Below are 25,635 nucleotides of genomic sequence, written 5' to 3'. Positions count from 1 at the left end.
AGGCAAAGCAGCAGCAGCACTTCTGTCAGTGTAGCTTGGAAAAGCAGTAGCGGCCCCGCTGTATCTGTGTTTAACAACAAATGTGTTTTGGTTCCTCTGTGTGTGTCATTCAAGCAGCAGCTCTGATTCACTCCAACACCTTATGAGAGTCTGTAGGTTCTTACAGGGTATCATCATTATGTCTGATTGGTATCCTACCAGTAGTCCACAATTTATGACAGACAGTGGTATGAAATGTGCTCCTGAAGAGGTGCATTTGTTCGGTCTTTTTCCTTCCACACTTATTTCATATATAACGTAAAGCAGGCAGCTCCTACAGGTGTGACAGGAAACCTCTGGCATCAGTCATTCACACACAAGGTGACCTTTGGCATCTGTGCTGTGACTCGGTTTTAGGGGCTTCCACACAGAAAGATGTGATGTGAGATGACTGAAAGTCAATAAACTTCAGAGACTTGAAGCAGTGGCAGCACAAAGGAGACAGGTACCAAGTTAAAGTTTGAGACGAACAGCTGAACGGTCACCATTTGGGATGCTAAATGCTGTTAAAGGACCTGTGGGTATGTGTGAAATACATCAGTGTGTGTCCTGTACAAACAGAGACTGGACTGATCATCACAGCACCAGCTGTTAACTCCAGATGTTGTGCAATGAGTAAAATCACTTTAATAAATCACTTTATTAAGCTTTTGTTCTGCTAATGAACATTACCTTACATTGCCTTGTAAATACTGTGTTCTTTTTATTCACTTTGTAAATATGTCCCTGTGATTTCAAAAAAGTTCAAAGTTCAAATAAAAATAAAGTGAATAATTTGTGTTGATATAAGTGATGCTGTCACTACTCTGTGTGTAAGACATGAGACAACAGACACTCAAAGCTGTGTGACTGACAGATGCAGAAATGTCCACTGTATCATAGCAAGAAGACAGAAACATCCTTTTGTTACCATAGCGATGTGCTAAGCTGTTGGACTCAGAGAGTCCCAAACACAAAAACCTGCTCTGGTGGACTCACACTGCAGTCTTCAGGAGCCCCCTCTCATGTTGTGCGAAATGGCAGATGTTACAAAAATATCAGTGTGACACAGGACCCACCCACACACACGGGTTATGCTCAGTGTCTTTTATTTTAGTAATAATCTGTGGTTTTTGGCACCCGCCTCAGATGCAGCCACTCCGTCTCTCTGCCAGCATCATCTGCTCCATCTCACTGTGGGCACACAGAAAGACATCGCCCTCATTAACACAGTCCCGTACACCTGTTGCCTCCCCACCTCCGTGCCGCCCAGAGAGCTCACCGTGTCACCCCTCCTCTGCAGCAGGCCACCAAACCACACCCCTGCCACAATCAGCTTATAAATAAATGTATGCGCTGAGTGAACAAACAAAGTCAATGAAAACAAAATCATTCAGCTTCTTTTGGTTTGAACTCATTTCTATAATTATAAGTCAGATTGGAGCTTGAGTCTGTACACAAAATGTCTAGAAACAGAAAAAAATCTCTTTTATGGGAAACTCCTTTGTTTCATAGAAATGATCACATTAAACCAAACTTGGAATAAAACAGTCTCTTGATCAAAGTTGGACATTGACTTGTGTTTAGTTTGGTTTTTAGTTCTGGGCCCTGATAATATTCATTTACCTACAGCTCCATACCGCAGCTGAATGCCTCCTTTTCCTCATACAGAAGAGGAGCAGGATGTGTGGTGTTGTGAATGAAGTCTGCAGAGGAATCCTGACAGCGCACAATGTGCTTGGAAATAGCAGCCAATGAAGGTGTAGCTTATGTCTATGAACAGTGAACACCTGTGTGGATCAGCGCGCTTGTATTTAAAAGGTTTCCCCATGTAATGGTCTTCTAGACGGTGTAGAGGGCCATAGCCCTGTCCCCCAGGGCATGAAGCAGGCATGGAGGAGATCCAGGCTCCAGACATCCAGAGGCCCCAGAGTGAGAGAGCCCAAGGAGGACCACCTGAGTCCAAGGAGGACCAAGGAGGACCACCTGCCACTGCAGCCCGCCGGCAGCCCGCTGTGCCAGAGTGAACCGAACCGCAGGCCCAGAGGCCGGAGGCCCGAGGGCCCCCTTTGCCCCGGAAGAGGCCTGACCGAGCAACAGGCACCAGGCCCCGCCAAGTAGCCACCGGGAGTGAGCTGGTACATACCTGAGCGCCCAGCCCCGGACACCAAGAACCACCACCGCACCGAACCCTGAGGGGATCAGTTACCGGCAGGGAGTGTGGAGAGGGGAGATAGGCTTTGGGAGGGCCTGGGAGTTCCCAGAGAGGTGGAGTCTAAGACCCGACCTGACATATAAACACAGACAAACAGGCACACACAGACATAAACACACATTCCCACCCTCATGCACACATATACAAATACTCAACACTCACCCAACGTAGGAATAGACATACATGGACACTGTACACACACTCACACTCCCCAAACAAGCTCTATAACCCGGGTCCAGGTACCCTCGCCCCTGGATGGGGGAAACGGCACCTAGACCCAGGAGATGTTACTCTTCCCCCCGGGGTGGAGGCAAGCAGACCGCCCCAGGCTCCACAGCAGCAGGGAGGCCCTGCATCGCAGATCCCGATCGGACGGCCAACACCTCCTCCCAGCCCCCCCGCCCCGATGGCCAGCAGAGAACGGGGGTGTGTGAAGACCCCAAACCTCCCTCCTCTCGCTCAGTGTAGTGTTGCTGCGTGTTGTTCTAAGGTGCATTTAAAACACGGGAGAGCATGGTGCTGCTGCCAGAGAGCAGCAGGTGTCAGCACGGCCCCTCCCGAGAATCCTCAATGTCTACATGGATTTAAAATTGAGAGGTGGGCACCGGCGCCATAGGTGGAATACACAGACCGTCCACTGGACGCCGTTAACGTGCCCACCCTCAAGGCCCTATATAGAATAGAATAGAATAGAATAGAATTCAACTTTATTGTCATTGCACATGCACAGGTACAGGGCAACGAAATGCAGTTTGCATCCATCCAGAAAGTGCTTTAGCCGTGATATAGATATATTACAATATATATTAGCAATAATATAGATGTGTAAGTATATTACAGAAATGGGTCTATTATGGTATGTTATAATGTACACGGTGTGAAGCATGTTATGAATATTCTATAACTATAAGTATGTACAGGCTGTAGTGAGTACAAGCTATGTACAGGCTATGAACAGGATATAAATATGAAGTAAAAAAAACTATACAGAAATCTGAGATATACAGTTATACAGAAATGTGAATCTGAAGGGTTGCTTGATGGACTCCTAAATTTGCATCTCATGTAAAAGACGACAACAGAGAGCAAAGAAAACAGGAGCGGCTGAAACTACCGCCATCTTTTGGCCTTTGGCGGAAATGACGAACAACATGACTGTGACTGCGGGTGGAGTAGCACTGGTTGTCTCCATCGCAGTTTACTGTACACTGAATAAATACACTTGTAGATTTCCCAGAAATAACACTGACATGACATTGTGGGTGCGATTTGGTGTGAGCCTCCCTTCGGTTAGATTTAATTTGTCATTAACAAAAGACAACGGTTCCACATAAAGAATAGAAGAGTGGGCGGAGCCACTGAGCTTCGAGTCGTCCAGCGAACCTCGCGCCGTCTGTTTTCTTTTACGTCCGCCGGGCACACATAATAGCACGGCTCCGTCTGATTGAACTTCATTCGACTTTGCTCGTTCAAAGAAGAAACTGTAACCATGAGTGGAAGGGGCAAGGGTGGCAAAGGACTCGGAAAAGGAGGCGCCAAGCGTCACCGTAAAGTTCTTCGTGATAACATCCAGGGCATCACCAAACCCGCTATCCGCCGTCTGGCTCGCCGTGGTGGAGTGAAGCGTATCTCCGGTCTGATCTACGAGGAGACCCGCGGAGTGCTGAAGGTGTTCCTGGAGAACGTCATCCGTGATGCCGTCACCTACACTGAGCACGCCAAGAGGAAGACTGTGACCGCAATGGATGTGGTTTATGCTCTGAAGAGGCAGGGCCGCACTCTGTACGGCTTTGGCGGTTAAACTCATTCGACCTAATTCGTCAATCGATCTAAACAACAAAAGGTCCTTTTCAGGACCACCCATCTCGTCTATAGAGCTGATTCTACTCGCACGTCTGTGACCAAGTTCTGTAAATACTTGTAAAATACCTTCCAGTATTTCCCCAGCAACTTCTGAAGTAGTGTTATATCTTAACAATTACTGACTGACATTCAGAACATTGACTCCTAGTTTTGCTATAGGTTGTAAGATCCAGCTGTGTGTAATATGTGCTTTTCTACACAATGTTATAATAACTGACATGACCACAAACTGGATTTCAGAGATTAAACCAAACACTGTTTATTAATACTCAACAGTCAGACCAAGGATTTCACTGATTCATCAGTTTATTTCTAAACTTTCTGCCAGAAATCCGCTCAAAGCACAAGTCTTTATTTAGTAGGGGTGGGTTTTGATAGTAGATTACAATTTATTCTGGCTTGGATAACATATCGATTTATTAATCCTGAATCGATTTTTTTTTTTTTTTTTTTTTTAAATATAATTTCTTTTTGCCCAAAATGCCAGGATCTCAGGTTAAACCTTACAAAAATTTCAACAACCACCAAACAGCTAAGACAGTAAATGAGAGCAGGTACACAGATTCTGCACAAAGCCAGCCCTTTTATTTAGTAGTATCTTTTTGTTAGATAACCAACCCACCTTTGATCTAGTAAAAGGTAGACATGAGTGGATGAAGCTTTTGAAACCTCTTCCTGATGTGTGTATGAAATATCATTTTCACCAATCATATCAATGAGTTTGAGACCTGTGGATAAAATATTTAGTTTCATTACTTTAATCAAGTGTACTCTCAGAGGTTGTGAGTGGCTCTTACAAGAGCCGTTAGTTGGTTGAAGACAGTCGCAGGATTTTATTTCGCTTTCTCAGTCTGCTTGGCCTGGATGTTGGGCAGCACACCACATTTAAAATTACAATCCATAGTTTTATTTGTGAATTATATAATGTCATATTCCATAAAAATCAGGTATCATACAAAAATAATAATTAAAAAAAGCTTCAAATACAGCCATGACAATAAAAGAATATGACTTTAAGGACTTAACAACATTACTTCAGTTATAGTACACCAACATCTCTTACACATTAGCACTAAGGGAACACTGACTGACCTGGTGGGTTTTGTCCATGAAACTACTCGTCTAAGATTACCACAAAGTAAAAGATCTCTCAGCAAAATTATGCAACATTTTAGGCACTATTGCCCCGATCAAATCAGTGAGCTGGGATTTTTTATTCTAAACGTGAACTACTGTTACAGCAACAGACATGGACTACTGATGCCCCACACAACAACACATACCTTCTCCTCTCGCGAACTGAGATAAGATAAGATAAGATAACCTTTATTAGTCCCACACGTGGGAAATTTGTTTTGTCACAGCAGGAAGTGGACAGTGCAAAAGTTATGAAGCAAAAATTAGAATAAAATAAAATAAGAATAAATACAGTACACAACTGTACAGAATAGAATAAAATAGAATACTATATACACTAGAATAAAATATACAATAAGATAAAAATGCTATATACAACTGAGTAAAAATACAACGATGCCAGAAAAGATTGCACTTAGTGTTATTGCACATTTGTGGATGTGTGTGTTTGATCAGTTAAATAAACTGCTGGCATATTTGTTTTACATCTATACTGTCCAGTCTCTCCTGGTGGACATGGCATACAGCAGCATTTGAGTCATTGTTGACCTTAGCCATGTTTTTAGTCTTGTGAGAGCACTGAAGCTTCTTTCAGCCTCAGCCGAGGATACTGGGATGACTAAAAGCAGCCTGACAATTGTCATGATAATAAATACTAGTTAATCTATAGCACCAAATCATCAGTCAGTCACCTGTGACCTCGTCTCTTTACCTCTGCCCGAGCTACTATAAATAACAGTGAGACATTCCAAATACATGCAGTCACACATGTACTTCAAAAACCGTCAGGTTTCCCCAACATTATAAACAGTACATAGCTGTTTATAAGGTTGGGGAAACCTGCCGTCAGCTGAGACCGAAAAAGTCGCTTGAATAAGTGACGAAACATTTCTCCCACAAAACGCTACGTCCAGATGAACAGAATCAACTTTTTTGGAGATTTACTTTCCTGGATGATTGAGAATGCATCAAGACGTAACCAGAGCTCCCTGAAAGGCACAGCCAATCACAATGGCCATATTTGTCACATGAGATTCTTAGTGTTAGAGGTGAGAAGGTCAATCCAACCCTTGACAGTATTCACACAGGAGCACTGTTATATGTACTGGATCATTAGCAGCAGAACAGGACTGATACTGTGTTTCCATCCTCAAAGTTACTTCAAAGAACTGTAAAAAAATGTTACATAATATATTTTTTGGGAAAAAAAAAAAAAAAATCAGATTCATGTTAGGCTTAGTGTCATGTCTGTAGTATTTCACAGCACATTTAAACAATAGTGTACACCAGGTACTTGAGAGCACGGGGTCTATCATATAGCTTATCACAGAGCACTCGAGTGTTAGGAGCTTTGGGAAATAAGTGAATAAAGAGGGAGACATTTAAGGACACAACAATTCATGCTATAATTGAATAAAACATTCTTGTAACTGAAGTTAGTGAATTCCACGTTGATCCTAACTGTACTTTCTATTTTAGAAAGAACATAAAGATGAAGTGCGAACACAAGCTTTATATTATTAAAACTAATACTAAAAAACAATAAAGGAGCGAGCTCTCGGTGTGAGTGAGTTGGCTCTGAAAAGAGCCGTTGTTGGTAGGAGAGCGTGTAGCTTAAGCTCTCTCTCCGCGGATGCGGCGAGCCAGCTGGATGTCTTTGGGCATGATGGTGACCCTCTTGGCATGGATGGCGCACAGGTTGGTGTCCTCGAAGAGTCCGACCAGGTAAGCCTCGCTGGCCTCCTGCAGAGCCATGACAGCAGAGCTCTGGAAACGCAGGTCGGTCTTGAAGTCCTGAGCGATCTCGCGGACGAGGCGCTGGAAGGGCAGCTTGCGGATGAGCAGCTCGGTGGATTTCTGGTAACGGCGGATCTCGCGCAGAGCCACGGTACCGGGCCTATAACGGTGAGGCTTCTTGACGCCTCCGGTGGCCGGGGCGCTCTTACGAGCGGCCTTGGTGGCCAGCTGCTTCCTGGGGGCTTTGCCGCCAGTAGACTTGCGAGCGGTCTGCTTGGTTCTTGCCATTCTTTCTCGCTTATCTTTCCCTGTGATAAGAGCAGAAAATGTAGCAAACGGAGGAGACTCGCTGCTCTTAAAGTGTGTGACTGGCTGTGACGCGGTGCTGCTCCGGCTCGTGATTGGTGACGGGCTCCACGTGGTGCTCAGCACCGTTCAGAGGAGCACCGCCCCGCCTCGGTGTGTGCCGCTCATTGGAGAAAAGTGCATTCATGTTGCGCGCTGCCGCAAGCCTCTCTGTGATTGGTGCGTGACGAAGCTGCGCGCGCTCTGCGGAAATATAAGCGAGGCTTTGAGCTGATCGGACACATTTTCTCTTAGTGTCGATACTACGAAGAAAAGAACCTGTGAAAATGAGTGGTCGCGGAAAGACCGGAGGCAAAGCCAGAGCTAAGGCTAAGACCCGCTCATCCCGTGCCGGGCTTCAGTTCCCCGTGGGTCGTGTCCACAGACTGCTGCGCAAAGGTAACTATGCGGAGCGTGTGGGAGCCGGCGCCCCCGTTTACTTGGCAGCTGTGCTCGAGTACCTGACCGCTGAGATCCTGGAGCTGGCTGGCAACGCAGCCCGCGATAACAAGAAGACTCGTATCATCCCACGTCACCTGCAGCTGGCTGTGCGCAACGACGAGGAGCTCAACAAGCTGCTGGGGGGAGTCACCATCGCTCAGGGTGGTGTGCTGCCCAACATCCAGGCTGTGCTGCTGCCCAAGAAGACCGAGAAGCCCGTCAAGGCCAAGTAAACGCAAAGCGCTCGGCTTCACCAACAACAAAGGCTCTTTTAAGAGCCACACACTTCTCTCTGAGCAAACATCCTTCCTGCTGTTACTGTGTGTGTGTGTGTGTGTGTGTGTGTGTGTGTGTGTGTGTGTGTGTGTGTGTGTAACAAGTTGTGTACTGGGAAATGTTGATTACGCACCATGATTTATTTTAAAATGTACATTCACTCATGTCATTTTTCAGTGAGAGATTGAAATCCACCTTGAAGAAAATACTATTAACTGTCTTTTATTCACAAGACAAGAATAGAGCCTAAAATTCAGGTCTTAGTCCAAAACTAAAACCAAAGCAAAAAGCTCAGTCTCCTACTGTGTGGTTAAGGCTCGTGCCTCTTTCAACCTCATTGCTCATCTTACTAACTTACAATAAATAGGATATCACTAATTATTAGCTTCATAACTATGACTGTAGACATGCATCATGGTTCACTCGCTTGATAATTAAAGCAGTTTGTAAGCTCCTGGAAACAGACAACATGTGGTTCATGACACATGTGGCAAGATCACAAACCTTGTCAAACACAATAGGAAATCATAACAGGAGGAGAGGGAAATGTGAAGCTGTTTGCAACACGTTCAGCACTGCTGCTGAATTTGGGACATTTACAAAGTCACTTACATCTACACATATGTTTCTGTGTCTATTGTGAGTAGAATAAAACGATTACAACAGAATGTGTGAAACCTCTGACATGCCAAATCACTTGGTTCAGCTATAAACTTTGGTGTATAACTGTGTGAAAAGTGTATTGACAGTGGGGGTCTCCCTGTCATAAAATGAGGAGTAAAAGCTGCCTCAGCCAGGAAAAGGAAGCCACAGTTACTAGCCTGGGAAGAGGACCCCCCCAGACTGAACAATAGAATTAGTAGAAAACTACAGAGGGTGACACAGGGCAGCCCCAGACTCTTCTCCAGCTGGGATATCCAAAGAATCAGTGAGGTCGAGAAGTAAACTGAAGACTATATTTTGAAATAACTGATTTGTTGAAATTAAAATGGTTATGAAATGAGTGATTAAATAAATACATGGTAAAATAAATAGCAGTACAGGCTCAGCTTGGAGTAAAATATGTCCTTGAAATCACACAATATCAATTCAACTGGCCTAGATTTAGTCAGGTAAGGTTGTTGAGCGTTTTGAGTGGATAATATTGGCTAGTTATTAAAATATACAGCGTACTTCCACTACAACAGCCAGTGTAGGCTTTTAAAACATAAACATAGAACTCAATATTTCATACAGGAATAATAACATGCATCTATGAATGTATTATTTGTTGTCAAATAGAATATTTTAAATGTAGGTGATAAGTTTTAACAGTTTATTTCTTGTCTGATAATGTTTCAGAGCAAAAGATGTGGTGTGATGTGTTGTATTATGAAGGTATGATTGTAAATATTGAGTCGTTAGTATTTGTATTGTTGTCTTTTACTGGAGCTGTAGACTTGTGAAGACAGCACTAATGTGCACCATGATACTAATACAAGTTGTAAATGTAATGAGAGAAATGGGGGAGTGTGTGCTTTAACAAGAAGGACATTATTGTGAATGACAGAGTGGTGAGTGAGTGTGAGGAAGGAGCTCTTGTGTGTTGCTGTGGTGGCTCTGAGAAGAGCCGTTGTTGAGTGTGAGAGAGGTGGCAGCTCACTTCTTCTTGGCTGCTGTGGCCGCCTTCTTGACTTTGGGCTTGGCGGCCTTCTTGGCGGGGGACTTCTTTGGTGCGGGAGCCTTCTTGAGCACCTTCTTGGGGCTCTTTGCCGCCTTCTTGGGGCTTTTGGGCGCTTTCTTGGCCGCCGCTGCGGGCTTCTTGGCCTTCTTGGGCGACTTCTTAGCGGCTGCGGGCTTCTTGGCTGCCGCTCCCTTCTTGGGCGACTTCTTAGCAGCTGCTGTCGGTTTCTTGGCTTTGGCCGCGGCGGGCTTCTTGGCTTTAGGAGCGGCTTTCTTTGCGGGCTTCTTGACTTTGCTCTCAGTAGCCTTCTTGTTCATCTTGAAGGATCCGGAGGCCCCGGTGCCCTTGGTCTGCACCAGAGTGCCCTTCGCCACCAGGCTCTTGATGGCGGTCTTGACGCGGGCCTTGTTCTTGTCCACATCGTAGCCTCCGGCAGCCAGAGCCTTCTTGAGAGCGGCTGCGGACACACCGCTGCGCTCCTTGGAAGCGGCCACGGCTTTCACAATCAGCTCGCCCACGCTGGGGCCGACCTTTTTGGGCTTGGAAGTCGTCGTCTTCTTCTTCTTGGCCGCCTTGGCCGGGGCGGCAGCAGGTGCGGGAGCTTCCTCGGACATTTTCCCCTTTAGCGTCTGATCGAGATTCAAAGAGATTCACGGTACAGTGATGGCAAGTCGGAAGCGCCACGCTGCACTTAAACGCACCATGAGAACCGTGGAGAGTGAAGGCAGCGCGCGCAGCTCTCGCGTGTGCCCCGCAATGCTTCATTTTGTGTTTCGTGTCTCGGGATCAAAGAGCTCAAAGTGAGTGTGTGAGCAGCACTGCAGGTCGACAGTGGAGCAGTCCACAGCGGGCTTGTGTCTCGTCGTGCAGGCCTCGTGTCGGGCTCTCGTGCTCTCTGCTCTCGGTTCGTGGAGCTTCCAAAGCTCAGTGACTCGGTGCGGAGCTCAGCGCTGCTCGGCGGCTTCTTGCACTCTTTTCTCTGCTAAAACCGATGGAGCCGCAGCAGAGCTCCGTAAAAAGCCTTTTCCAGCTGATACACATGTTTGTTCTCGCACTCCGAGTTAAAAGCAGCATCTGGTGAGCGCAGCTGTGGGACAAAGTGACGCCGCGAGCTCCCAGCAAACACACCGATGCTGCTGGAGGCCCACGGAGCAGCGAGACTGTGACAGCTGCTCACTTCTAACCATTTATAATAATTTAATAATATTTTTTTAATAATTTAATGTTATTGTAATATAATAATTTTGTTGTAACTATTTATTTTATCCTGCTCTGCCCATGTTGGTGAATTTCCCAGCTCTGGGACTAATAAAGCTGATCTCATGTCCTGGATAGTGACCTCAGTTTAATCTAGTATAGTGTCTTTAATTATGCCCAGCATATCTCTGCTCCTCTTTCTGGAGGATTCTGTTATTCTTCCACCTATTAAAAAAAAAAAAACAGATTTCTGTCCATGATAAGTAAAATGCTGAACAATATCTCTGACCCACTCTATCATGTGCTGACCAGTCACAGGAGTGGGTTTAGTGAGAGACTGAGAACCAAAATTCACCTCTGAACACCACAGGAAATCATTCCTACCGACATCCTGTACAACTCTTCAGTCTTATGCACAGCACTTACTACAATAATTGCATTATATAAATGCAGATAGAAAGGTGGCTACAGAGCCATCAAATTACGAAATAGATTGAAGAAAGCTTTGATGGAAATTCCTCTTTGGTCATAGATAGAAAGCTTGAAGGACACAGCAGAGCCTGCCTGTGGCATAGGCAGTATAGGCAAATGCTAAAGGCGTCATCCATCCACGGGCACCACAAGTGGGGGAAAAAATACAAAAAAAAAACATTAAAGTAAAAGGTAATTATGCATTTCTTTCTTATTTTGCATCTAGCATCAATTTCTGCCATCTAACAGTCCAACAAACAAGCCCTTTGTATCATAGTTGTTAGTCTAGCTGTGTGTTTATAAAGTGAAAGTGCACATCAAGTCAGGTGGGTTTGTCATTTCAACCATGTGTAGTACAGTACGCAGTGAAGTGAGAGCATGGTGCTGCATATGCAGAAACTGCAACAAAACTAATAGACAGACGACTAAAACGATACAGACTAGTGATGGCTCGCTGTCAAAAAAATCAACACACTGCTTCAGAAGCACTGTGTCGAAGCTTGGTTCGTCACAGTGATCAGTGCCATCCGAAGCTTCATTTAGAACCTAAATGCTTCGGTGTCTGATTCAATGGTTTATAAGGAAGTGAATCATTTGCGGGATTTGTGGAGTGTTTTGATGGTGACAGATAGCAAACCACTGATCATTCTACTGAGAGATATGGAGCCAGCGAGGAATAGAGGAGTTTCTGTTGTGTGGGAGTATTTTGAGTTGATTTTGGTCAATCGGGTGGGTTGTCCAGCTTTGTGTTCTGGCTGTTTGCTTTTGTTTTGTGCGTGTTTATTTTATCTGGAAACGGGAAAAACTTAAAATGTCAAAAATCTGCTTTTCATAATATAAATAATATAATAATAATATAAATATCATTAAATAACTTTAGAAAGACTTAAATTGGACTCATTATTTAATGTTATAAAAAGATAGATCTTATTTTTTTTTTAAAAATAATCTTAAACTCTTAGTCTGCAAAATGTGCAGCAATTTAATTTATTTCTTCTGTTTAGCTGATAGTTTGTGGAGCCCAGGTAGACTGTATAACTGCATATCTACCAGCTTTTCTGCACTCCAGCCTCTTCTGTGCCATGTGAAGGGATTTTCCTTAATGCTGGAGAAATTATCTCCATGAAAAAGGAAAAAATGTTCTAAAAATAACAATGAGAGGGTTACCTTTTGCATCATGTTTTTAATTTACAAGTTTATAAGTATTTTCCTTCCCAGTTCACAATCAATTCTACCCCCAGGTCAAAAATATGGTTAGGAAAATCTATTTATAAATATACCCGTCCAGCGATTAACTGCATAAGTACATGGAGGTGGAACCTCACAGCAGAAACATACTCCATAATGTGTACATTATATGTTTATTATATGTAACGTGGTATTTTTCAATTATTGTATTTACCAATATCAAGAGTCACATGTAAAGACAGACCACACCATGGTGCATGTTGAAACAAGGAAAGTTTACTGGTCAAAATTAAACATTTTTTTCCACCCCCAAAAATACACATTTAAAGCAACACAGCGGTGGCCCAATATCAGAGAGAATTCCACTCTGTAAAGTGGACAACAATAAAGCAGTTGGTTTTATTTTGTGGATTCAGGCTGCTCTTCATACTTTTGGCAAACCAATGTCACCAGAGAGGACTGTTGAAAAGCCTTGAGTAATGAACAGTTTTTCCCAATACAAACTTTAGAAAGCTTGTTTTGGCCATCATTAATACAGACAAGCAGACAAGACCATGCAATAGAAAACTGCAACTTTGCTTATCAGGAATAAAAGGAAAAGTTTGAACTGTAGCAAAACTGTCAAATACAAAGTCGCATTAATACTACGTATGTAGCGAGTTCTTTTCTACAATCTAAGCAGCAGTATAACATTTCAGTCGTCTCAGTCAGTACAGCGGATTAATACCACCCAGTGACAAAATCCACATCCGCGATTCAAGTAGTTGGCAACAACTTAGTAACTAAGTTGGACAGTAAGAATAATGCTCGTTAGGTTAGTGTGTGGCTCTGAAAAGAGCCGTTGTGTTCACGTCTCATAGCCAGTCTGTTTATTTGGAGCTCGTGTACTTGGTCACGGCCTTGGTGCCCTCAGACACTGCGTGCTTGGCCAGCTCACCGGGGAGGAGCAGGCGCACTGCGGTCTGGATCTCCCTGGACGTGATGGTGGATCGCTTGTTGTAGTGGGCCAGGCGAGAGGCCTCGGCAGCGATGCGCTCGAAGATGTCGTTGACAAACGAGTTCATGATGCTCATGGCTTTGGAGGAGATCCCGGTGTCGGGGTGGACCTGCTTCAGCACCTTGTACACGTAGATGGCGTAGCTCTCCTTCCTGGTCTTTCTCTTCTTCTTGCCGCCCTTGCCGGCGGTCTTGGTCACGGCTTTCTTGGAGCCCTTCTTGGGCGCGGACTTCGCAGGTTCAGGCATTTTCGTTCCTCGATACTCTGCAGCAACAAATGAGCTCCGTGACTGAGAGCAGCGCTTCTTATACAGGCTGTATGCTAATACCACTGCGCAAGTCCTCGCATCTCATTGGTGGAGCCGCACAGTGGGCCGGACGTTGTGTTGGAGGGAATTTGTGAATTTTGCTGAAACAGGCGCGCGTCTAACAAAGACAGTGGACTGTGTGATTGTGTCCTCGTTTGCTGAGACAGTCATTTGTTCTAAATGAGCAGTAAATGTATTTCCAACTAAGCAAATCGATTTGGCTCAGATTAAAGTTACGTTTCATAACTGCATAGTTTTAGTGAAGTTTAATGTCTCACTAGAGCACACATTAGACTGAACCATTCACTTTTTTATTATCCTGTGTTCATATAATTTTTTAACCGTTGATTTTGAATTTAAACTAACATTAAAAATCTTAAAAAGGAGGGAAAAGAAGGTGCACTTCCACCGGGAGGATCAGTGTCTGAAGCAGCATGTTGTGTAGGATCATTTTCTGTGGGAGAACACAGACACGACCCTTGAATTAGATTGGTAGATGACTGTTAGATTAGTTGATGCTGGCAACACTTTCACAAGAACAAAATAGTTATGGTGTAACAACACATTCATTTAGTAGCCAAGTGTGTGTAAGTGTTACCGAAATGGTTTGTGTATAAAAAAGATTAATATTTGGTTCTAGCAGTTAAAATATTTTTTCCTTGTAATTTGTTGTGGTTCATATTGTGATGCAGGGCTGGATTGGCCATCGGGCATATCGGGCATTTGCCCGGTGGGCTGCTCGTGATTTTTTTATCTATCTATCTATCTATCTATCTATCTATCTATCTATCTATCTATCTATCTATATGCACACACACACACACACACACACACACACACACACACATAAAAAACACCCATCTCGCCCCTGCGGGCGGTTTATCCTTCAAGCTCGGGTCCTCTACCAGAGGCCTGGGAGCTTGAGGGTCCTGCGCAGTATCTTAGCTGTTCCCAGGACTGCGCTCTTCTGGACAGAGATCTCCGATGTTGTTCCCGGGATCTGCTGGAGCCACTCGCCTAGCTTGGGAGTCACCGCACATAGTGCTCCGATTACCACGGGGACCACCGTTACCTTCACCCTCCACATCCTCTCGAGCTCTTCTCTGAGCCCTTGGTATTTCTCCAGCTTCTTGTGTTCCTTCTTCCTGATATTGCTGTCATTCGGAACCGCTACGTCGATCACTACGGCCGTCTTCTTCTGTTTGTCTACCACCACTATGTCCGGTTGGTTAGCCACCACCATTTTGTCCGTCTGTATCTGGAAGTCCCACAGGATCTTAGCTCGGTCATTCTCCATCACCCTTGGGGGCATCTCCCATTTTGACCTCGGGACTTCCAGGTTATACTCGGCACAGATGTTCCTGTACACTATGCCGGCCACTTGGTTATGGCGTTCCATGTATGCCTTGCCTGCTAGCATCTTGCACCCTGCTGTTATGTGCTGGATTGTCTCAGGGGCATCTTTACACAGCCTGCACCTGGGGTCTTGCCTGGTGTGATAGACCCCATATACCCCATACACACATATATATGTATATATATATATATATATATATATATATATATATATATATATATATATATATATATATATATATACAATAATCCTGATTGAGGTTATTATAATTCATGCATGACAGGGTTAAATAACAATAATTACAATGACACACGCCATACATCCATAGTAACATTAAACGACCAGTAGGTGGCAGGGTATCTAGTGACACATCAGTGTCCAATGCTTTACTGGTTTATGTGCCAGTATACCATCAACACTGACACAAATACAAGAAAACAGCCTTTGAGTAGCTGTCCACTGTAGTGACCACTGTTCATGAAAGGGTTAAATGTCAGTGGAGTTTATTCTGTGAACAACTCATGAATATTAGATATCAGCATTTTGTCCTTGCTGTGTGTGTGTCTGTGTGTGTGTGTGTGTGTGTGTTTAAAAACTGATTCAGAGCCAGTTTCATCCTACTCCCCTTGTATTGTCACCAGTGCAACACTAGATGTCACTAGATGGCACAAAATGCTCAGGAGGAGCACAAACACTGTCAGAGAAAATTCATGATGAATAAATCCTGATGTCGAGCTGAATACGAGCTTCACTTTTCTGCCTCTCTGATTGGATAGTGGAGGAATCTTATGTCTGTTTTTGATGCTTCACTTTTGTTCTTGTTTTAAATTCAGTCTGAACTTTGAGCTACATGATCACACCTATGAGACCTGGAGCACAGGATGATTCATCTCCGGTTACAAAATGCTGCCTGCAGGTCACAAATCATCTGTAGAGACAGATTCTGAGTTCAGTAAAAGGAATAAATGTCCTGATGGAGGTTGTTCCAGCATAAAGATGCAACATCCACAGTTTTACATGTATTACAGAGGAGCAACAGCACAGCAACAACAGTTTCACCAACTGTAACTCCACTAGGCATAAATGCAGTATGCAGTTTTTCCTAAAATAAAATAAAATAAAATAAAATAAAATAAAATAAAATAAAATAAAATAAAATAAAATAAAATCCATCCAGATATTTCTCCCCCTGTTGTCCAGATGTTGGTGGTACCTTACTAACCATGATAAGGTTGGTGGTTTTAACCTTCCAGTCTGCATACCCAGTGTGTTTAACATGTAGTTGCTCTCTGATGGATATATCAGCATATGTATTTGTGTGCATGACTGATAGAAAGAACTTATTGGGGAGTGTGTATAGGTGAATGAGGCAAGTTATGTAAAGTGTGTTGAGTACTAAGAGTAGAAAAACATCAAATAAGAGCCAGTCTGTTTGCCATTTATGCATCCACAAATGTTTTATTAGTCTGAGTTGATGCGAATTTACCTTCTAAAACTAAATAACTGATCGAGACTCTGACACAGATACAAACTAAACTGCACAATCTTCCCATCTTCATTTGTTTCAACTATTTCCAGTGAAACATCTGCACTGACACATTAGAGCTAAGTGCTGATCTCCAGGTGTTTAAGAGCTCAAAGAACAAATGCTGATCGTTTAATTTCAACTTCAAACCAAAAACATCCAGATGCATTGTAACTTCATTTGTTGATGACTGTTCATCTCTGTCTCCTCTCAAAGTGAGAAAATGATCTGCAGTGAGTCTTGTGGGTGTTTGCGCTTTTCTTTGGTTTAAGAGAAGAGGAATGTGTAACACTTCACTTTGTGACAGTTCATCTGTGTTTAACAACAAATGTGTTTTGGTTCCTCTGTGTGTGTCATTCAAGCAGCAGCTCTGATTCACTCCCACACCTTATGACAGTCTGCAGGTTCTTACAGGGTATCATCATTATGTCTGATTGGTATCCTACCAGTAGTCCACAATTTTATGTCAGACAGTGGTATGAAATGTGCTCCTGGAGAGGTGCATGTGTTCAGTCTGTTTTTCTTTCACACTTATTTCATATATAACTTAAAGCAGGCAGCTCCTACAGGTGTGACAGGAAACCTCTGGCATCAGTCATTCACACACAACGTGACCTTTGGCATCTGTGCTGTGACTCGGTTTTAGGGGCTTCCACACAGGAAGATGTGATGTGAGATGACTGAAACTTCAGAGACTTGAAGCAGTGGCAGCACAAAGGAGACAGATACCAAGTTAAAGTTTGAGACGAACAGCTGAACGGTCACCATGGGGATGCTAAATGCTGTTAAAGGACCTGTGGGTATGTGTGAAATACATCAGTGTGTGTCCTGTACAAACAGAGACTGGACTGATCATCACAGCACCAGCTGTTAACTCCAGATGTTGTGCAATGAGTAAAATCACTTTAATGAATCACTTTATTAAGCTTTTGTTCTGCTAATGAACATTACCTTACATTGCCTTGTAAATACTGTGTTCTTTTTATTCACTTTGTAAATATATGTCCCTGTGATTTCATAAAAGTTCAAAGTTCAAATAAAAATAAAGTGAATAATTTGTGTTGATATAAGTGATGCTGTCACTACTCTGTGTGTAAGACATGAGACAACAGACACTCAAAGCTGTGTGACTGACAGATGCAGAAATGTCCACTGTATCATAGCAGGAGTTGACCACTCTCATGTTGTGAGAAATGGCAGATGTTACAAAATATCAGCTTATAGTGAACAAACTGAGTGAACAAACAAAATGAATGAAAACAAAATCATTCAGCTTCTTTTGGTTTGGAGTCATTTCTATAATTATAAGTTAGATTGGAGCTTGAGTCTGTACACAAAATGTCTAGAAACAGAAAAAAATCTCTTTTATGGGAAACTCCTTTGTTTCATAGAAATGATCACATTAAACCAAACTTGGAATAAAACAGTCTATTGATCAAAGGTGGACAAATGTATAAAACAGTGATGTCATGTTTTGAGACGAGGACCCAGGCACAGAGAGACTTGATGAATTTAAGAATCTTATGATTTAATAAAGAAATTTGCAGACTTGCACAGAGATGGTAAAATTATGATGACTGATAACGGAGACAAAGACAACAGTCGACGAGGACAGGGAGGAACAGGGGTTTAAATGCACCAAGGAGACAGTCAGAGAGAACAACTGGACACTGGAGACATTTAAGGATACAGGGACTGACAGAGACAGGGAAGAAGTTGATGTGTAAAGTTTATCTTGACTGGCTGGGCGGCTCTCTTGGTGCTCAGCACCCCCAAAGCTCTGATCCTAGAATCGCCCCCGTCCAGAATCATACCATGACTTTGAGGTCAGACTTTCAAATGGTGAGTTTGTACTAAAAGTCACTTCAGCCAAAGTGTAGAGGCTGTGTGTTTCTGTGCATTATATGCATTAACTAATCATTAATTACAGCAATTTTGCACATAATGTGCCATTTTTAACAACTGATTATATTGCTTGTGTGAAATTCTGAAGTACAGAATTCGTGGACATTGCCAAATTTCCTTTGTTTCCTCCCTTGAGATGCTCTGTTAGGCCTTTTACAGCAGCCACCTTCAGCAGCCATCACAAAACTGAACAGCACTTCACATTTCAAATGAATATTTCAAAGAATAGTGACCCATAGCACACTCCAAAAACAACCCAAGAGTTTCTAAACTGAACTGGTTACAAATGCCAGCTAAAGCATTTTTAAGTGTAACAATTAACATGTAATTATGTGAAGTTAAACTGGTAGTCTTCCAAAGCCTAACAGGAGTTTTAAAACAGGGTGTTTTTCTTAAATAAAGCTGCTCTTGTGTTTCTGCATAATTACCTGCTGCTTTCCTTGTGTGTGTCCTCAGATTGCTGGTAAGTGGTATCACATTGAACTTGCCACGAATGCTGAGCGGATTATCAACGTAAAGACAGAATGAAAATCGGCACGTATGTGATTACCCCACTACCCAATGGGAATTTGGATTTATCATACACCAGTGTGTAAGTGTGAGTGGACAGGCAGAGAGAATGGGCATTAATACTTCATTTAAAATGAAGATTAATCATATTTCAATGATGTCTTTTCAGCTATAATGGCACATGTCGGAAAATGGAAAAAGTGGCCAATAAGACCGACGTGCCTGGAAAGTTCAGACACATAAGTCAGAGTGAGTGCACCCACACAGGGAGAAAGATATTAATAGTTTAACCTTTTAGTATTTTCATTATTTCAATTATATTCTTTTGTCAGGCTTTGGGCATTTGAGCGAGTTGCTCATTGTTGATGTGAAGTATGATGAATATATCCTGACTTACTCCATCAACACCAAGGGGAATGACACCTATTTTGTTAACAAACTAGACGGTAACGTTCTATTTAGTCATAATTTCACACTCTGACGAATCCTTTTTTAAAAGGATTCGGGCAACCGTGGCTCAGGGGATTGGGAAGCTCATCTGTAATCGGAAGTTTGCCGGTTCGATCCCCCTGCTCTCTCTGTCCTGGTCATTGTGTCCTTGGGCAAGACACTTCACCTACCTCCTACTGGTGATGGCCAGAGGCCGATGGTGCAATATGGCAGCCTCGCTTCTGTCAGTCTGTGAATGAATGGCGGCATTGTAAAGCGCTTTGGGTGCCTAGAAAAGCGCTATATAAATGCAATCTATTATTATTGAAACATCTAATGTTTTCACAGGGCGCAGTGTGGACCTCAGCGCTGATGTGCAGGAGAAGTTCAGGCAGTTCTCCTTGCAGACTGACTTCCTTCCTGAAAATATTATAATTATAATTACAATTATAATATTCATCCTTCCCAAAAGTGGTACTGTTTAAGTAAAATGTTAAAAATATATAAATACAATAAAATACAGGGTCTTACATATAATTTGTAATGCAGTTGTGCACTGACCACCTTTCCAATGTTCCTTCCTCAGATGAGTGTCCAGCTGCTGAAGACATTAAAATCTGTTATGTAAATGTAGCCGAGAACCAACCTGAGTACTGCTGGGAAAATAAAAAGGCAAACATCAAAAGTGCTGTATTATCTTATTTATTTTGAATGTTGACTTAGATCCATACCACGATTTATGAAATTATAGAACTAAAATAACAAAAATTGTCTGCTTCTTTAAAATTTCTTTTATTACATCAAACCAGTGAAAATTGAAAAAAACAAAGACCTGTTAGCATGTTTGGACCAACTTTGAGACAGAGACTGTAAAGTTCTGCAGGCCACTTTAAATCCTGCCTGTGTTTGTGCAAATGATTCACACAATCTTAGTTTAGTATTAAGTGAGCTACAAAGCAGCCTAATAGCTTTAAAAAAAAGTAAAAGTAAATAAAATTGCCAGTTTCAGTGTAATTCAGACTAAAGTTCAGCTGCAGATAAGGAACACCATTAAGTCAACAGTGTCTGAGTGTGTACTTCTCTGGTTAAAGTCCCTGTTTTCTTTCACCGTTTTTTTGTTTGTTTGGTTGGTTGGTTGGTTTTTTTAGATTTGGAGTCTTTAGTTGTGTAGATTTAAGATGAGTCATTGTTTTTCTATCCATGGTAGCTACCACTACTGAGGCTCGGGAAAAAATAAAGAGAATAATTAAGAGGAACCATCAGTCCTGTCTCATCTAACTACACAGTATTATAATCATGCACTTATGTCTCAAACTAAGACAAAATGAGACAAAATTAGTTATTCGCAAATGTGAGTTTTTAGATTATCAGTAAATTCTGGTGATAGTTTGACGCTCAGTGGAGCCATTTTTGGTTTGTGATGAGTGTTTTGTGATGGTCAGCTTCTGTTTTGTGAATTGCTCTTTCTAATTTAGAAGATCATGCAGAAATGTGCGCGCCCTTATCTGAGAGTACATGGAGAGAGTGTCGCAAACTCGAGGTGAGAAGATAAACCTCGGAATTGGATGGCTTGCACGTTACCTATGTGCATCTCTCTTTTCAATGACATCAAGTGAACCCATAATAAGCATTTCTATGTCTTAGACATCATATCCATTTCTAATGAGAGATTATTTTTTAAATGAGGGAAACCTGGTCTAACAAAACGCTTACAACAGAGCTAAAGGTTCATCACATGTGAGACGGTGGGACTCTCTGATAAGAACTGAAACACTGTGTATAAACAGCTGAGACAAAACTATATATAAACACTAATTTATTCCAATTTAGTTTACAATGATTTTTAAAGTAATGTGGAATGATTCATGTTCATGAGCTGTTACAAACACAACTATTTATTTGTGTTTATGTCATCCAGGGGAGGACGGATGTTGTTTTGCTTTGTTGTGTTTTAATGTGAAGTGTGTTTATTTACTTTTTATATTGCATGTTGTGGTTATATTTTGTGCAGTGTTTTATTTTTATTGCATGTTTTTGGTTACACCGTCAATCTGTCCTGGAGGGACTCCGCCCTTTTCCCATTTTACTGATTGGACACACCTGAGAGAAAAGGAGTGAGTGGTAATTTACAGGGGAACTGGGAGAGCTTGGGAGGAAGCGAGCCAGGAGGATAGAGCGCGGACAAGCAAGGACGCAGAGCAGTCCGACTGCTCTAGCAACGGAAGGCCCAGCTTGTGTCTGAAAGGAATTAGAGGCGGCGAAGCGGGCCGGTGTCGATTGGTCGGTCATAAGGAAGCAGCGGGCAGAGTTGAGAGCTCTGCCCACCCGGGGTAAGTCTTTTGACTTATCCCCTCTACTGAATAGCAACTCCCTAAAAGAATAGTGACTGTGCTGCCTTTCTTTCCTTAGTGCACCGGGGCTCAGAACGCGGAGAGAAAGGCGAAGACGCCGCCGGGTTTCCCTCTGTATCGCTTCAGTGGATTTTTAATTAGTGACTTTTATACCGTGGCGCATGCCACTGGACTTTTAACGTTGTGTTCTTTATTGATTTTTTTATTGTTGTCCCCTGGCCAGGGCTGTTTTAATCTATTATATATTTTTAACTGTTTAAATGTAATAAATTATATTTTATCCTTACAGTTTTTATTCGTGTGCTTTCCCTTGGCTGCTCCCACTGCTCTATCCGTTTTTAGGAGGGTCTCTCTCTTTTAATAACATCTGTGCAACCAAAGAATCACCTTCCCTCCGTGACATAATTGGCGTTGTCGACAGGATACGGAGTTAAGAGCAGTTGGGTTAGTCAGGGGAATAGTAAAATTTGATGTATGTGTATTCTGGTGCCCCAGTCTTGCTGTAGTTTAAAAGGATAGACTGTTGGAGCCAAAACCAAGGTCCACTGAGCAGATGGGTATGGACAGTGTGCGCAGGTATGAGTGTTTGGCCACAAGAAGAGTGAATAAGGAACGTCCAACCTAGGTTGTCATGGGAGGTCAACTGCAAGTTTGCGGGACGTGGGGTAATGGTTTGCTGCTAGGCAGCAGTGCTTGGGATTAAGCACGAAACCCAGGTTAGGCCTGGAAGTATCCCCACAGTAGCAGCTAGGTGCAGTTTAGGACCTAATGGCTTCCTGGTAGCTATGCTTTTGGGACGTGAAATGGATTATTTTGTGGCATGGGACAGAAGGGCGCATATCATTATACTTCTGCTCAAGTTTAATAGAACAGAAATTGGGACTCCAATAAGTTTGCAGAATGTTGCTGATACTACCAGAATTATGGGACTGGAAGCTGTGCCGTAGCAGGGACTGCTAACGTTTTAGTGTGGGGGGATGTCATCCAGGGAAGGACTGACTCTATTTGGAAGTTATTTTTTGTATTTTTACTGTGTTTCAGTGTGGAGTGTCTTTATTTATATTTTCTGTATTGCATGTTTTGGTTATATTTCTGTGGAGTGTTTTATTTATGTTGCATGTTTTATTGAACATATTAACTTCCCCTGGAGAGACTCCGCCCACTTCCAATCACAAATCCGATACACCTGGAAGGGCACAGAGGTGAATAAGAGGGCCTACAGACTACTGACAGGAAGTGAGGCAGAGACAGGGCGGCAGAGATGGCGCAGTGAATAGTGTCAGGCGGCGGCGCCTGCAAGCCCGTGGAGAGGCTGGGAGAGCTTGGCGTGAAGCGAGCCAGGAGGATACAGCGCCGACAAGCAAGGACGCGGAGCGAGGTGTCCGACTGGTGCAGCAACAGGAGGCCAGATTACGCGTCTGCGGGAACTAGAGGCGGCGAGGCGGGCCGGTGCCGATAGGCGGTTACAAAGAAGCGGCGGGCAGAGTTAAGAGCTCTGCCCACCCGGGGTAAGTCTTTTGACTTGTCCCCTTAATGAATGAAAGCCGCCTAAAAGAGTAGTGACTGCCGCTGCCTTTCTGTTTTTTAGCGCACCGGGGTGGAGACAAAGGCGAGGACGCCGCCGGGCTTCCCTTCTGCACCGCTTCACTGGGTTTTTAATTAGTGACTTTTATACCGTGGCGGACGCTACTGGACTTTTAACGTTGTGTTTTATTGATTTTTATTGTTGCCCCCTGGCCAGGGCTGTTTTAATTCGTTTTATATTTTTAACTGTTTAATTATAATAAATTGTATTTTAGCCTTACAGTTTTTAATTTGTGTGCTTTCCCTTGGCTGCCCCACTGCTCTGTCCGTTTTTAGGAGGGTTTCTCTCTTTTTAATAACATCTGTGCAAATAAACCACCTACCCTCCGTTACATTTATATGGTTGGACTACAATGCTTGTGTTGAGGGTCTTGGAATAATGTGTGAAATAACAGCAAGAAATGATCATTTTCCCATTTTACCAAAGTGGAATAACATCACCACAGCAAAAAAGAAAAAAGAAAAAAAATAATAATAATGTTATTTTCTGCAGCTAAAATATATAGTGAACATGGTTTTATAATAATGTGCAAACACAACCTCAGTCTGCTATATACAAGGAGCCAACCACAGCTGTCCGGGTCTTCATCCACGACCTCCGCCATCATTTCTTTACTCATCATCATTCACTTAATTGCTTAGATTGGTTTAAATCAAACTCCATTACAGATTCAACTCCATTTTATAACAGTATGTTGACTTTGGATGTAGTGTGCATTGCCACCTTAAAAACATGAGGAAACTAAGATATTACAAAAATAAGAAGTGGAAGAGTTAAAGAGCTACAGCAGATTAATAGTTTCTGACAGTCATGTGTTAAGAAATAGGACGATTAGATGAGGTGAGGGATCCAGCTACTGCTCAATGAAGCCTCATCAGAAACAGTCTCAATGGAAGGATGGCTCTATTATTAAGGAAGGGACACAGGGAGAAAGACTGGCGTATGTCACATTGCACAGGAACTGGACTGAAAATCAGTTGCAAATATTCATCAGCATGTGCAAACATATTATAGGTATGGAATTCAGGAAAGTACCATCAGAATTTGATCCACTATGCAAATGTCTGATTGGCAGTGGCTTCATTTTTCACTATGACAATGACCCTTTATTTTTAAAGAAACAAAACTTGAAAACGAATCTCCTTATTACTCTTTTTATTTGTTCTTCAGAGGAGTGTCACCTGGCCAAACTCAGGGTTATTCTATTGCCTTTCGCCTTGAGGCAACTTTTGTTATTATTTGACTCCATATAAATAAAACTGAACTGAATCAAACCATTTGCTGGCAAACAAAAACTCCCAAACAGCTAAAATACTTTGCTTTATTATCTTTTTTTAACAAATACGTTGAAATACATCCATAGCAACACAGTTGAGATCTCCTTTTTAATCAAGTGTTTACATCTACACGCTTTGTACAGATCTGTATACAAAACAATAATTTACATCCCATAGAAGTCTAGTTACACTATACAAGAACTCGTAAACAAAACACATAATCACATGTAATAACAAAAAAAGAGAAAGAATTCATGTTTTAGTGATGTTTTTGCAGTCCTAATGGCTCATGTCGGAGAAAAAAACTGAGGTACGTGGAAAGTTCACAAACACAAGTCGGCGTGAGTGCACACACAGAGAGAAAAACACAATTGAACCATCTGATATGTTTGCTGTTTCTGCTTTCATAATTTCATAACCCCTTTTCTTCTGCATTCCCTTTGTCAGGCTGGGGTATCTCAGTGACTTGCGCATGGTTGACGTGAAGTATGACAAGTATGCCCTGATTCATTCCATCAAGACAAAGGGGAAAGGAAGCTATGTTGTTAACAAACTATATGGTAATGTGGCATTTAGCTCTGATTCTACGCTCTGCTGAATCCTTGTTAACCTGTTATGCTGATCAGTAAAGCTATACTTGCTGCAGCAGATTGACGTCATCTGTTTTCACAGGGCGTGGTGTGGACCTCAGCGCTGAGGTGCAGGAGAATTTCATTCAGTTCTCCCTGCAAACCAGCATCCAGCCTGAAAATATTGTCATCTTTCCCAGAAATGGTACTCTTATCTCAGAGAAGAAGTTTTATGTAAAATAACTGCAATCAACAGTGATGTTATGCACAGA

The 25,635-nt window shown here is 42.6% G+C and overlaps 5 protein-coding genes and 1 long non-coding RNA gene across 6 annotated transcripts in view; 3 read left to right on the top strand and 3 right to left on the bottom strand.

Annotated features, from left to right (window-relative positions):
* LOC134624548 (uncharacterized) overlaps positions 1–7,989 on the top strand; it is a 102,318-nt gene extending 94,329 nt beyond the window's left edge. Inside the window, exon 3 of the mRNA XM_063469548.1 lies at positions 7,587–7,989. Coding sequence (XP_063325618.1) covers positions 7,587–7,989 — 403 coding nt within the window. The remainder of the gene's footprint in view (positions 1–7,586) is intronic.
* Positions 3,707–4,223, top strand: LOC134624561 (histone H4). The gene has a single exon (XM_063469560.1). The coding sequence runs from the start codon at positions 3,723–3,725 to the stop codon at positions 4,032–4,034; it is 312 nt and encodes a 103-aa protein (XP_063325630.1). The 5' UTR covers positions 3,707–3,722; the 3' UTR covers positions 4,035–4,223.
* Positions 6,740–7,274, bottom strand: LOC134624557 (histone H3). The gene has a single exon (XM_063469556.1). It carries the CDS (start codon positions 7,256–7,258, stop codon positions 6,848–6,850), a length of 411 nt encoding a protein of 136 aa, XP_063325626.1. The 5' UTR covers positions 7,259–7,274; the 3' UTR covers positions 6,740–6,847.
* Positions 7,990–9,670: 1,681 nt separating the features above from the next.
* LOC134624553 (histone H1-like) lies at positions 9,671–10,309 on the bottom strand. Its single transcript, XM_063469551.1, has one exon. It carries the CDS (start codon positions 10,307–10,309, stop codon positions 9,671–9,673), a length of 639 nt encoding a protein of 212 aa, XP_063325621.1.
* A 2,536-nt stretch (positions 10,310–12,845) lies between these two features.
* LOC134624559 (histone H2B 1/2) lies at positions 12,846–13,808 on the bottom strand. The gene has a single exon (XM_063469558.1). It carries the CDS (start codon positions 13,793–13,795, stop codon positions 13,421–13,423), a length of 375 nt encoding a protein of 124 aa, XP_063325628.1. The 5' UTR covers positions 13,796–13,808; the 3' UTR covers positions 12,846–13,420.
* Positions 13,809–19,205: 5,397 nt separating this feature from the next.
* Positions 19,206–20,008, top strand: LOC134623288 (uncharacterized). The gene is made up of 3 exons (XR_010573604.1): positions 19,206–19,234; positions 19,322–19,401; positions 19,930–20,008. It is a non-coding gene; the product is annotated as an uncharacterized LOC134623288 (long non-coding RNA).
* Positions 20,009–25,635: the final 5,627 nt, after the last annotated feature.

Source organism: Pelmatolapia mariae, linkage group LG3_W, assembly GCF_036321145.2.
Source record: "Pelmatolapia mariae isolate MD_Pm_ZW linkage group LG3_W, Pm_UMD_F_2, whole genome shotgun sequence".
NCBI lineage: Eukaryota > Metazoa > Chordata > Actinopteri > Cichliformes > Cichlidae > Pelmatolapia > Pelmatolapia mariae.
This window is presented reverse-complemented; position numbering and strand designations above follow the sequence as displayed.

What these genes read in the sequence shown, in the direction of transcription:
- LOC134624553 (XM_063469551.1), bottom strand. Translation starts at nt 10,309, where the DNA reads ATGTCCGAGGAAGCTCCCGCACCTGCTGCCGCCCCGGCCAAGGCGGCC.
- LOC134624559 (XM_063469558.1), bottom strand. Translation starts at nt 13,795, where the DNA reads ATGCCTGAACCTGCGAAGTCCGCGCCCAAGAAGGGCTCCAAGAAAGCC.
- LOC134624561 (XM_063469560.1), top strand. Translation starts at nt 3,723, where the DNA reads ATGAGTGGAAGGGGCAAGGGTGGCAAAGGACTCGGAAAAGGAGGCGCC.
- LOC134624557 (XM_063469556.1), bottom strand. Translation starts at nt 7,258, where the DNA reads ATGGCAAGAACCAAGCAGACCGCTCGCAAGTCTACTGGCGGCAAAGCC.